Raw genomic sequence first — 14,916 nt, forward strand, 5'->3', positions numbered from 1 at the left:
GTTACTCCCAAACCTCAGTTTCCTAATTTGTGCTTTTCAAATTAAAGGATATTATTATACTTCAGTTAGGATCGCTAGTAAGTAATTATTTTAGCATCCCAAATTTGGAAAATACAAATTTTTATTGGAACTCTGAAGATTTTCAGTCTTCAAGAATGCAAATTGCTGATTTCTCAGTATGGACATTTGTGTGAATTTGTATTATTGTCAGATTTATGTTGACAAAGAAATGTAGCTTACATTGCTTATGCAAATTGACTGAAACAGTTTGCAGTTTATATACATTCATGCTTCATCTTTTAATTAATAATTTAAGCCAAAGTTATGTGAATGTCACAGGTTTTTAGAAACAATGAAATTCTTATCTTTTAGGCAGTTAAAAAATCTTTGGCCTGAGAAATGACTGAAATTTATCTGAATTTGACCTGTCAGTGAGTTAGGGGAAAGGAAAGCCCAAGGAGCAGTTCTCTGATGAACAAGGGAAAGGATTTGTTTGCTCTTCACATGTTAACCTCATCAGTGTTAGTTACCAAGAGCAGTCACAACAGGAAAGGCTATTTCATTCCCAGATTAAATTCTCTCTCTGTGTGTGTGCAAACCTCTTGACAGAAAAAAATAGTCAATGCATATTTTAAAAATATTCATGTTGATTTGCTATCTCCATCTGGAGGTAATATTAGGAGGTTGATTTAATGTCAGTTTTCTGTGGTCTTTGATGCAAAACACTTATGGGAAAGATCATGACTCCTTAACACCCACAATTCCAAGGTGCAGTGAAGGGATATATAGTCGACATTTTAAATATGCCCAAAGTGAATTATTCAATCATTCTAGATGCTTCATTTGTGACAATGAGACCAAACTCTGTCTCTTAAAAAAAACACACACAACTGCATTTAAACAGTAGAATCACAGAATCTCAGAGTTAAAAAAAGAACCTTGGATGTCATGTAGAACAAACTGTCCCATCTCTGCATCTTGGAATCATTGTCTTCCTTCAAAGATTAGCTCAGGTGCTTCTTTAATCCCCCAGTTGTTAAATACACTCTCTCTCCCCTCAACTTTTCTTGTATTATATTTATTTTCACATTTGTTGAATTCCCTACTGGAATTCAAACTGCTTGAGGGTAGCAACTTTGACTTTTATGTTTTTGTATCCGCTAGCACTTAGCATAGAACTATGGATTATCATAAGTATTTAATAAAAGTTTATTGAATTGAATTGAACAGGTATCCTCTTCATCATATGATCTACAACAAGAGTTCTTAAGATGGTATTTTGGGGTTGGGAGGGGTGTCTGTGAATTTAGATGGGAAAAAGCTTTTATCTTTAATTTTTACTAATTTCCAATTGAAATTTAGCATTAATAATGAATGTAAGCAACAAAACATTATTTTGAGAAGAGGTACATGGGTTTTATTAGAGTGCCAAAAGGGTCCATGCTCCCCATGCCCCTAAATGTTAAGACCCTCTGCTGAACAAGGAATTATCCATTGAAGGGCATTTCAAACCAAATTTTAAGGAAACCTTAGTCTTGGATGGTCAGTGCTGTAGAGAGAAGTAAATATATGAGAGCTGAATTGAAACGAGTCATTGTTGGACAAATGTAAGGTCTTTACTTTTAACTTTTCCATCATCCCAAAGGTATATTTCTATCTCTGTGTGTATGTAATACATTATGTTGGTTACTTTTTATTAAGAGTTCAAGAATTATCTGAAACCCAATGACAACATTTTTCACTTGGCTAAATAACAAAAAACAACAACCACAACTAACAAACTGATAACACCCTAATGTGGAGCAGGAAGTTTGCATATTAGAATTCTTTCTCAATACATATCCTACTATTCACTAAGTGGGAATGTATGTTACAATCTACCCATTATGTGAAGATACATTAGACTCTATACTAGGCCCTTCAATTTCTAGTTTACACTTGAATGTGTGTTATTACAGCAGGGTGCTAAGCCATAGCACAAAACAACTTTCCACTGAAGCATCTAGAACTTTGAAATATGGCAGTAAAAAGTGGAAAGATTATGCTTTCAGTATTCCTAAAGTAGCTTCCCCATCTCAGATAAAGTGCAGAGTCATGGAACTTCCTATATGCAAAGCCATTTTGTAAATAACCAAGTGGTTCTTTTCTATCAAGTCAGATCACCAAAAAGCATTATGGGAATGAGAAGTTAGCAAGTTTGAAGACACTAGCCATAAGTGGGTTTTTATTTGTCTTACTTTTTTTTTTTTTGCATGAACCTGAAAATTCTCATGAAGCTACTAACACACTATTTTAATGGTTTGTGGCTTCTTTATTTAAAGGAAAGAAAACAAACCAGAAATATAACTAAACAAAAAAGAAACAACTAGAAACATAAAACATTATCTGTTGAATCCTTTGAAAAAAATAAGATTCTAATCCAACTCCAGTTTTTCATTTTCTTTAATATACACAGAAATTCGATGATATCTGTTCTCTATTATATCTATAAATGCTTAACTTATTGCAAATCTCAAAAAGGAAGACTTAGAAAAGTCTGCAGTAAATAAATGGCAGTGCAGTTGTCTGCTGGACATTATATAATATATAGCTCATCATAAGGAATTGAAACATCAAAATGTATCTGGGTCTAATTGGGAAACAAACTCCTAGGCTTCCAATAGCCAAAGTTCTACTGGCTCCCACATGATACATTTTGCAGCATCCCAGAAGATACCATGGCATGGCTCAGTACTAATTTTGTATTTACTATGCTTTGTGGCTCCACAAGTTCTCTAGACACATAGAGAACAGAATTCACATATAAATATGCTACCATGTAACTATAGATTATATCCCACAGACAACATTTTCCCCCTGACAATCCTCAGGATAATCTATGAGGATTAAGTAACAATTACCAAATATTATGGCTTCACTGTGATTTTCTTTTAATTTTCCTTCTAATATAGAATTGCCCTTCTTCCTCTCCACAAGTACTGCTTTTGCAAATGGCTACTTAAAATTATAACAACATTTATTACTTGTGAATCTGAGAGGGATCTGGTTGCAAAAAGTTGGGCTTCCCACCAGATATGATTTCCATTACTCATTAAGGGTCTCAATTTCAGTTTTCTGATGTAATTATCACTCATTCCATGGGATCGGATGCTTTCTTTGAATATAAAAGTTTTATTTATATATGTATTCTTATACATATATATGCATTGAATATACACATATACACATTTAATATATATATATATATACACACATGTATAAATTCACATATATGTATATATTGTTTTTTTGCAAATAAAAAAAGTAAGCAAGCAAAACAAGACTGACCTGACCTACCTGTACTAGGCTCACATTCAACAAAGTCTTCATCGTCGCTGGAACATTCAGCAGATGAAACAAGGTCATCTGATGTGGGCTATTCCAATCAAAGAAAAAAATGAGGGGGAAAGAAAGGGAAAAGAGAGGTAAGAAAACAGAATGAACAAAAACATAGAAGGTCTACAACATAGGATGGCCTCTTCTCTAGAGTAGGCCTGCTGCAGGAGTAAATATTTTAAATATTCAGCAGCAATCAATGGCTTTCAATTCTGGCCAACCAAGTATATATCCTATGTTTTAATAGGTGATCCTGATAACAGCAAACAGGTTGGGACTATACTCCATCTTTGCAGGTCAGATAGGCTGGAGCCAGCTGTAACTTGTGGAGCTCATTGTTAAATTTTCAGGATGAGCAATTATATCTCAAGAAATGAGCACTCTATTCAGGGATTAATTTATTGTTTTGCTGAATTCTAGATTTAAGAAAGTGTTAGTTATGCAGATTAAACTTGTGTGCATGTATACTTTTTTCTTTCTTGAAGTTCAGTTGTTAAATATTTACCCAGAATACCCCTATATTGCCCTTTAAATATTGCTTGAGCTCAACTGTAGTATAGTGAAAGGCTCAGGGAATTAAGTCATCACCAGACTGGAGGCCTAATAACTCTAGGTTCATAATTATAAAAATAATTTACATTTATAGAGTACTTTGATGTTTGCAAAGTACTTTTTATTCATTAACTCATATGAGCTTCACATGCCCTCTACTGACAGGTTATAACTCTCTTGGTAACCTGGCTTTAACCTTTATCCTACCTTTGATAAATATTTGCTGAATTAAGTTGAATTCATGACACCTATTTCTAGCCTACCTTCCCAGACTTATATATAGTACAGTAAAACTGGTCTTCTTGCTGTTATTCCCATATAATATTGAATCTCCCACTTCCATATCTTTGCACAGGCTGTATATACATTATTCCTGGAATATATCTCTGCCTTATTTCTACTTCTTAGAGCCTTTAATTTCCTTCAAAGTTCGCCTCCCTTATAAGTCCTTTCCTGATCCCCACATTTGCTAGTTCCTCCCTCCCCTATCAAAAAATGTACTTTTAAATATATTTTACATATATTTTATCTGCATGTTTTATACATCTATTATCTCCACTGTTTCTAGAGGAAACAGGTTATGTTTTTTCTTTATATCACCTGAGCCTAGCACAATGCCTGAGACATAATAGGTACTTAATAAACACTTGTTGATTGAATGACTGAATTAGCATCAAACACCTTTGTTCACAGTAGTAGAGATAGAATGGAAATAACACAAGTTCTTCCTGCTGGTGGGGTTTATTATCCAGTGAGGAATATGACACATATATAAACAATTATAATAAAATATGAGATGTGACACACTGAGAGGCACAGAGTGCTATATGGAGAATGTACAGAGGGGAGAAAAAAAGAAAGATTAAATGAGGAGCTGATTATGAGTTCATTGAAGAATTTGGAGAATTTCAATCATTTGAGAACCAGAAGGGCAGCCAGAGAGCACAGTTGCTAAAGGATGAACCATATGAGAGTTAAATCCAATTCAAAAATCCTCCTTGGAAACCTCCTATACCATTTCAGCACAAGTTAGGCACCATCCAGGGCAGATAATTTGCGTGTGAGTGTGTGAGTGCTTGTGTGTGTTGTTTTTGCCTGTGCTGCCATAATTAATGAACAGTGTCTATCACAGTCTGTTAGGGGAAAGCATAATGGGCTTCTCTCCCCAGAAGCAACTCCTTCATGTAATTGCTGCAATTAGCTGAATTGGGAAGGTGGACCAATAGGGAAATTCTGTGACAGTCCCTGGACACAGGTTAGACTGTTCCTGAAGAGATCACAAAGCTATGTTTCCTTGGCATTTTTAGCTGGATCCCCTTCCCCAACCCTTCAGCCTGCTGCAAAATACCACTGTTAGAGACATGGTGCTGAGAATACTGATGGGAGAAATATATGAGACCATGGAGAATACATCAAGAAGATCTCTTTCTATAGCTGGCAGGAGCCCTGTTTGGTATGTCACTGAGTAGCACTTGTCCCCATATCCAACTCCATCCCCTACCCCTTTAATGCACTATTGAAGTAACCAATATGTTAATTCCCCGGCTGATTTAACTACTTCCTCCTGCCAAAAATCATGGGTCCATATTTCAAGTAGAAAGCACTCTCTTACATGGTTTCATTCAGTATATTTGATATTTCCAAGAAAGAAACACTCACTGCGGGTGCACTTGTCAGGAGTATGATTGTCAAGAGCAACTCAGAACAGTGGAAAAACCGCATTTGATCCTTAACTCCATTCACCTGATGGGGAAGGAGGAGTGCCCAAAACCACAGTACTGGCTCACTTCACATCTGGCAGAGAGAGGCTTCAAGCCTTGCTCCTCCTTGAGATTAGTAGAAAGAACATTTTTCAAATGTGTTTCATTCAATTAGGCACTCCTGAAGGATAGGTGTGTTTGTCAGTCGCTGGAGCTGGTACAGTTTATATTCTAGGGCAGTATTTTGGGGTAGAGAAATGTTATTCATATTTATGCTACACTGGCTGCTCTTTGCCTCTAAAAGGAAAGTCTTATAAGACTATCTCATTAAAATGTGACCTTCTTGAGGGCAAGAATCATATCTGGTTCTTTCTTTGTATCACCAGCACATAGTACAGTGTCTGGCAAGTGTTAAGAGCTTAATCAATACTTAGTGACTGTCTGAATGTGCCCAAATTTGTGATTTCAGTGGGGAAAATAAGATAATCCAGAACAACAAAATAATAACTAGTCACATAAACAAAGACAGAAATCTCAATATCTGTCCTTAGCTTTACGTATACTTTAGGCAACTCAAACTCAACATGGTCAATGGAACTTATCATCTTCCCCCAAAACTTCAGTTCAGCCTGTGTTGTACCACCTAAATGTAAGGCATTCTGCTAGGAGTCAAGAATACAAAACCCAAACAATCTCTTCTCTTGAGGTTTGATATTCTACTTTGGGGGGAGGGCATAGTGGGGATACAACATATTAATAAAAAATTAAATACAAAGCATATAAAATAAATGCAAAGTAATTATTCTTTTGAGACCATAGGATCGATCATATATCTGGATTATGATGGAAGCTGAGGGGACATTTATTCCTACTTCCTTTACAGATGAGGAAACTGAGAACCAGGAAGGTTAAGTGACTCGACCTATGCCTTAGGTAAATGTGTCAAAGAAAGGAATTGGCTCAAGTTGTCTGAGTGTACTCCTCCCCATATACCACATACTTTTCCCGTACCATCATTCTTGGGAGAGCTAGGTAGTGAAATGGATAGAGCATCAGGCCTGAAATAAGAAAGACTCATCTTCTTGAGTTCAAATCTGCTCCCAAACCCTTCCTTGCTATATGACCCTGGGCATATCAGTTAACCTTGTTTGCTTCAATTTCTTTAACTATAAAATAAGGTGAAGAAGGAAATGGAAAATCACTCCAGTATCTTTGCCAAGAAAACCCCAAATGGGGTCACCAAGAGTCAGAAACCACTGAAACAGCTAAACAACAACACCATCATCCTCCCAGTAACCACTGTCCACAATCTGCGATTCATCCTCAACCTGTCCTCTTTCAATTCCCATATCCAATTGGTGGCCATATCTTGCTGATTTTATTTCCAGTCTGTCACATTCATCTCCTTATCTCCAATTACTTAGCCATAACCCCAGGACAGACCCTCCTCACCTCTTGCCTCCTAATTGTTTTGTTTCTCATTCTTTACCCTCTGCAAACCCTTCTCCATGTAGTTGCCAAAACAATCTTTCTGAAGCTTAAGTCTGACCAAGTCACTGTCCTATTCAGGAAACTTCAATGGTTTCTGTTGCCTCCAGGGAAAACAAAAGATACTGATTCTTCAGCTAGATGTTTAAAGACATTCATATGCATTATTCTTCTTTAGTCCCTCTATGTTTTACACAAACTATCCTATTTCCTGTTCCCTGAATTTGACATTCCAATTTCCCCATCTCTACTTTTGATTTTTTTTTGGGGGGGGGTGAGGCAATTGGGGTTAAGTGACTTGCCCAGGGTCACACAGCTATTACATGGCAAGTGTCTGAGGCCGGATTTGAACTCAGGTCCTCCTGAATCCAAGGCCAGTGCTTTATCCACTGTGCCACCTAGCCACCCACCCCGCTCTCTACTTTTATAAAGGCTGCTTCTCTGGAGCAGCAAAGTGGTGCAGTGGATAAAACACTGACCTGAATTCAAATCAGGCCTCAGACACTTGACATCAATAGCTGTGTGACCCTGGGCAAGTCACTTAATCCTCATTGACTCACCAAAAAAAAAAAAAGGCAGCTTCTCATTCTTGGAGTGCAATGCCTTATCACTTCTTTCTCTAAGAATTCTTAGTTTTCTTAATACCTGTTTAAGTACCACCTCCAGGAAAGAGGACTTTCCTGATTTCCCCAATTGTTAGTGCCCACCCCAAATTATTAGGTTTTTTATTTTATTTTACATGTATTTTGTTTACTTATGTATGTAACTGTTTTATTGAACCAATAGAATGTAAGCTCTTTGAGGGTAGGCACTGACTCATGCTTGTCTTTGTATCTTCAGTGGACACTAAATACATTTTTCTATTAAAATTAGGTTGGATCAAACCTGGCTATCTATAATTTCCACTTTTTAGTGAATAAGTGGCAAACTAATGAATAATGCATTCTTTTCCACCAATTGTCATTTAGGTAAATCTGGGTTCTTGACTGAAAGTTTAACCAAAGGCAAGCTCTGGCAAGTTCTGCCAATGTGGAGAGATTTTGAGCATGGGTCCTCTGATTGAGTATGAGTCTACTGTTCTAAAAGTAGTCTAGATAAGTTTGCTGATGTTCATCTTCAGGTAGGTCACAAGGTGATGAGTTTTTCTTTGGCAATAGCATAAGAAACAACCAGCAGAGAAGTCATGGACATTGATTCTAATCTGATTCTGATTCTGATTAAGTCCCTACATTGTCCAAATAGCAGATTCTTGAGTTATCAAGCATTCTGTGTAGTTTGTGTGTATCTATCCGTCTCTATGTCACTGTCTGTTTCTATTTCCTTGGGCCTAAAATTAATTTATATACATACATACATACATACATACATACATACATACATACATACATATATACATATATATATATGTAATTTTATTTATTTAATGACTCTGAAACTAAGTGTCTACATTGGCCAAATAGCAGATTGTATTATCAAGGATTAATTATTATATATCTTTATTTAATGATTGTGAAAATGAGAGATTATTGACACCTTTCAAGAGTAAACTGAGCTTATTTACAACTTGAGTTAATCTGAACTATTTTAAATATCCTACTTGTTGCCTTGGCTTGTCCTAAATGAGATCATGAGGGTTAATTTGTCCAACTAATTTGCCCAAGGATCTCCAGCCCTGAGCTAGGAAGATGATAAAAGCATGAGGATCTACTTGTTTGCAGAATTTTTAGGGCAAAGACTCCCATTTAATTGTTACCTAATTAAGCATTTTTAAAGGGGGAAAAATGACAGGTTCACTGACTGATCCCTTCATTTATATTGGTATCTCCCACCTACACACACCCACACCTGCCCCCCTACATACACACACATGACTTACTATGCAAAACCACAGAATAGAAGAATTTCAGAGTTGAGACTTCAAAGTTCTTTCTATCTAGTTCAACCTGTACTTGAATAAGAATCCTCTCTACAAATCCCTTAGTTTTGTCTCTTGAAGTGAAGAAGTCTATTATTTCCTGAGGTAGATATCTCTAATCTTTGCGAATATGTTCCTATATCAAGCTTGAATCTATTTCTTTGCCACTCTACCCATTACACTTAGTTCTGACCTATTACTTCTTTCATATCATGGCTCTTTCTTTCAAATTCTTAGAAAGAGCTAATCATCTTCCCTGTAATGGTTCCTTTCTCCAAGATGAACATCTCAAGTTCTTTCAAAAGATCCTCAAATAACATGGGTTTGAGGACCCTCATCATCCAGATCACCCATCTTTGTATGTTCACCAGCTCCTTGGCACCCTTCCTAAATTGTAGTGCCCCAAACTCAATACAATATCTTAAACTTATTCTAATCAGGACTATGCTTCTTATAATAAAGATGGAAGTCCAAGATTGCATTCAATTTTTTGACTGTCATATTGTCCCATTCACTCACAGTAAGTATCCAGTCCACTGAGATACCCTTGATAGTAATAAAATTTTATTTTTTTGGAGTCTGACCATAATTCTAGCCTGTTAAGAAATTTTTAAATGCTGACTATTATACAATTTGCTAGCTCTCTGTCCTGGAAGAAAACATTGGTTTCTAAGTCACCCATCTTGACTTCTGGAGTGAAGTAATGAAGTATAGACCAGCCAGCTTTCTGCAAGTTATACTTCAAGGGTTCATGTTATGAGCATGGTGTAGCAGAGAAAGCACTGCTTAGAGCACTTACTAGTTCTTTGATAAACAAATCAACACTCAATCAACATACATTTAATTAAGCCCCTACAATGTATTAGGCACTGTGTGAAGGAATATCAAATCCAAAAAAAAATGAAACAACTCTGTCTTCAAGGTTCTCACACCTAGGCAATTCATTAAGCCTAAGTACCTCAGGCTCCTTATCTATAACTAGAGGGAATAACAATGGTGTTTAACTTGCAAGGTTGTTGTGAGGCCTAAGTGAGTATTCCTATATAAAATAGCCCATGACTTCACTCATTATCCCTGAAATTTTTGGATCAAATGACCTATCCCTGATTCCCATTGCCACTATGAATATTGTTTACACCCATTAGACTACAAGCATCTTGAAGACTGGATGAGAAGCCCTTTTTTATTTGTATTTTGTGTTCTCAGATTGACAAACTACAAGCACTTAATAAATGTTTCAAATTTAATGAATCCAGTCATTCATTCAGAGTGCTTTGTAAATATTAATTTGCAATAAGAATGTTGTGGTGATGACGATGATGATACTGACAGGAGTTGTCACCGAACCCTCAAACTGATTCCAAAGAACTTAGTGATTTTGTTTTCTTTCTCAACTCTTGTCACTCTATAAACCAAAACCAAAATTAAATCAAGGTTTTGGGAAGATAGGAGCTTAGAATTAAATCTGAAGGCAGTGCCTAGTTTGTTCCAGTTTATTCTCAGAGAACCCCAGGCCTTCTTGCAACAGCTGTTGCCTCTTTTACTGCTGTCACTGCCATTCCTCAGAAATCAGCAGATGTCCTGATCTGGGGCCCTGAACTGAGAGGGCACACTTCTATTTTAATTTTGGGTCTCCATTGCAGACAGTTGGAAATGTTCACATGGACAAAAATATATTAAGAGGATAAAAAGACCTGTAGAACTCAATCATTCAAGCAAATGCAGTGCTCTGTCCCATAATTTTTCTCAAAACCTTCTTCAAACTGAGAGGGAATCGCTACTCAAGCAAAAGAAATAGAAGCTTAAATTGCCTAGAGTCATATCTAGAGCATATCTATGAAGTGTCAATAGAGTCATCTTAGAATATGAAGAACAGTAATTTTCCCTCCATCATTGTCTGCTTGAATAGATACAAAATCTAATAGTCCCCCTCCCTTTAACCCTTCCCCTGTGGGCTGGAATTAAAGGTCAGATTGATTGTGAGTCATCCCAAAAGAATTACAAGACTCAGTGACTCAGTTTCCCAAGTTTTATTGCAATACTGTGAGTGACCACAGGGAGAGAACCATAAAAGTGGATAGGTATCTCTCTAATAAGGAAAGAAAAGAAAGTTATATTTATAGTATGGATAAATTGATTATCAGCCTCATTATAATACTCTCCACCTTAGGGAGGTACAAGGGAGGGCCTATGCTAATTTAGAGTTCCTGGTGTCCTAAGCCAACCCCCAAGGCAGGTACCTTTTGCCATAGAGGTGTGTTTTGGGGGTTTATACATCATAAGGTGAATCTGGGGACATATTTGGCCTTTTCTGTGCATGTCTCTTTCTGGTTCCCATGCTTAGTTTCAAAACATCTTCATTTATCATTTATTCCTAGTCTGAGTTTCTATTGCCTGTCAATGTATCATTGTTATAATCTTAGGCCTTCATGGCATAGCTCCCTCTGTTACCGTTATGGGTACTGATTAATATGGGTAAGAGAACTTAGCATCCTGACTTGTAAGTTTTACATTAACTGGGGTCTGAATCCCTCTTAGAGCTCATATCTGAATTAGAGCTTGGGTCTTAGGTTTTTATATTGACCCCTTTTTGCCTCCTACATCAATATCTACAGCATATCTATCTGGTCCACAATGAAGTGTCAATAGAGTCATCTTAGAATATGAAGAACAGTAACTTTCCCTCCCTCATTATCTTTTCTTGAATAGATATAAAATCTAATAGTCCCCCTCCCTTTAACCCTTCCCCTGGAGACCTTTCAGTAAAAACAGGATACACATATCTGAGAAATTGTAGTGAGTATAGGCTGGACCACATGACTGGCTGAGGCCTCCTTCCAAGTCCAAAATAGCATGATTTTGGTTGTAATGGCCAAGCATCTGAGCTTTTCTGAATCAAATGTTCTGTACTGTGAAGTTGAGAATAATTCTACTTTTGCTTTTAAGTGTGTCTAAGATGTGATGCAGCTTTAGCGTCAGGAAGGACTGGCTTTAAATCTTACCTCTGACACATACTACTTTTGTGACAATGGGCAAGTCACAACTTTCCTGTAGGTTATAAGCTACAGATTGGTTGCTGAACTGATTTAATGGAAGGAGTTTCCACAATGGAATTTTCTACACTTATGAAATGGTAGGTGTGTATTGGAAATTAAATGGAGAAGATGTACACATTCATTTCTTTAAATTTAACTTTATTACTTTCAGTGAACAAAAATCTATCTTCTGCTTTGCCCACCTTCCTTCTCCCATTGTGGAGACTATAAGGAAAACAAAACATTGTAACAAACACACCTACACAACAAAACAAATTCCTGCATTAGCCATCTCTCCAAAATTATTTGTCATTCTATAGCCTGTATCCATCACCTCTCTGTCAGGAGTTGGGTAGTATGCACTCATTTCTGATAGAATTTGTGCCTTCTTTTCATAGGGAACACATTCTAATGGCATGCTGAATTATTAAGGATACTTAAGCAAAGCGTTAATTTCATTAGTTATGGTCATTAAACACATTGAACTAGTTACTGGGCTAAGTGCTAGGGATACAAAGGAGAAAAAGAAAGGTAGTTCCTGCCCTTAAAGGAACTTACAATCCAACAGTAAAAGACAATAAAAAAAAGGAAGGTGAAAGGTAGGGGAGAGTCCTAGTCTGGGGACATGATGAAGATGAAAGTATGGTGAAACCATGCAGAACACTTAGTGGTGAATGAAGATATGGCTGAAATTTTAAGCTCTCTAATAAAGGGAATCTATGAGGAGAGTTTTTTATTCTGCCCCCAGACGCGCCCCCCGCCCCCAACCAGAGGAACAGCAGCAACTGAGGGTGAGTAGCAAAACTAAAGCAATCTCCAGGATGATGAGTTTCCTATTGAGGAACTTATCCTAGGTAGGGCATTATGAAGATAATGGTGGAGTGAAACCAAGCAAAACTATTTGTGGCAAATGAAGTGCTTTTCAGAGGATGTTTGTTGTTCTTATGGACTCAAAGTATGCAAAAGTTATAATTTCATTTGGCGTTGTGACATATAAGATGCTACAACCCTATGGATATGAACAGTATGATGTGTATGGTTTTGATAGTCTTTGGTGTCATCTCATACAGGGTAGACAAAATGGATTAATAGAGCAGTGAACTGTCATTTTCCTTGACCTTCACTTTGTAATGGCAAATGAACGAATGAAGGAATGAATGAATGATCACTGTTAGCCCATGAAAGTCTAAACTCATCTATAGGTGTTTTATGTAATAGAGAAAACCTTGCTCCATAATCAAAGATCTCTTATGACGATTGCTGAGCATTCTTCCAGAGTCACATTTTAGTGCCCCCCATATATATATAATCATTTATATGGTTGGTGTTACATTAATGACCCTAAGTATTTTATTGGTGTAGTAGAAAGAGCATTAGACTTGAAGTCAGAAGACCCAGGTTTGAGTTCTGAATCTGCTATTTTCTTTCTATTTGATCACAAGAAAGTCATTTTAACCTCTCTGAGCCTCAATTTCCTCATCAGTAAAACAAATACCACCTACCTCACATGGTTGTTAAGAATTATAGAATCACAGAATTAGAGTTGAAAGGGTCCTTGGAGGTCATCTAGAAGTTCTTTGTAAACTAAAAATTGCTAGTTAAGTATCAACTATCATCATCATCACATTACTCTAGAAATTTGAGTAGACAAGGTAAGAATTCCAGTTTTATTCTTATAAGTACCTTTCCATTTTCTTAGCCTAGGTTTCACACCTACTTCAATCCAATTGAATTCAATCATGGCACCACTGTGCTAAGTGCCCTGGGATATAAAGAGGAAAACAAAATAAGATAGTCACCCCCCCAAAGGAACTCAGGTAGGGTACATACTATATACTGACAAGCAAATAGAAAAAGTGTATAGAGTAAATGTAAAGTATTTTGGGGGTAAGGGAGTATATGTACAACTAGGGGTATCAGGATAGGCCTTCTGTACAAAGCCTGAGCTAAACCTTAAAATGAGTGAGGAATTCTAAGACCTTGAGGTGAGGAAGGAGAACATTCTACACTAGAGGGGACAGCTTATACAAAGTCAAAGAATTAGGAGATGGAATGCCATGTATAGGGAAGAACAAGTAGGCACTTTGGCTGTATTATAGAGAGCATAAGAAGGGATAATGTGAAATCATTATGAAAAGATAGGATGGCACCAGATGAGGAAGGACTTTGAGTGCCATAGATCATTGGTATCAAATGCAAAACTCTCTTTGAAGAGAATGCATGTAGATTCAGAGCAGGAAGCCTTAGTACGGGTGTACTATTTTCCATTAATACTATGGCAGTGCCCTCCCTTATCTTTAGTGGAAGAAGAAAATATTTTCCTGCCCTCCTGTATTAGCTAAGCCTTATATTAAAAATAATAATTCACACTGCCCTATTTTAAAATATGTATTTCATATTTTTTTAACCCACATGTTGAAATTACTTGGCTCTGTATTAGGAGTCGTAAAACTAAAGATAGGTATTAAAATAACTTTCAATAAAATATCTCTCTGGCAGAAACCCTCTTTATTCCTTTCCTGAAAGATTTTTTATTACGTTTATATTCTTTTTTTCCCCTGCAGTGTTTATTGAAATTACCTTTGAATAAAACTGGGATAGAAGAAAACTCCAAACTCTCTGTCCACCCAAGTAGATTTATTGGTGTATTTACCTTTCAATTCCCTCAGTTTCATAGATCTGACTCTCCATTTTCTTCCGATGAGTTATTGTTTCTATAATCACCTGGTTCTAATTATTTATTGCAAAGGGCTCCTCAATCTCAGCTCAGTGATGGTTCTACACATCTCTTTATTACTATCCATCACATAAAATTGAGAGGGAAAGTTTGCTGCCATCGCCAGACCTAATC

General features: G+C 36.7%; 1 protein-coding gene across 8 annotated transcripts in view; it reads right to left on the reverse strand.

Moving 5' to 3' along the window:
• LOC122737954 (neurexin-3-beta) overlaps positions 1-14,916 on the reverse strand; it is a 747,838-nt gene that overhangs the window by 63,396 nt on the left and 669,526 nt on the right. For 5 of the 8 annotated variants that reach the window (XM_043979971.1, XM_043979964.1, XM_043979969.1 and 2 more), the window contains one exon: positions 3,337-3,415. In XM_043979971.1, coding sequence (XP_043835906.1) covers positions 3,337-3,415 — 79 coding nt within the window. Of the gene's footprint in view, positions 1-3,327; positions 3,416-14,916 lie in introns of all 8 variants that reach the window. The other 3 variants (XM_043979970.1, XM_043979968.1, XM_043979965.1) reach the window with 1 other exon arrangement.

Source organism: Dromiciops gliroides, chromosome 2, assembly GCF_019393635.1.
Source record: "Dromiciops gliroides isolate mDroGli1 chromosome 2, mDroGli1.pri, whole genome shotgun sequence".
Classification (NCBI taxonomy): domain Eukaryota; kingdom Metazoa; phylum Chordata; class Mammalia; order Microbiotheria; family Microbiotheriidae; genus Dromiciops; species Dromiciops gliroides.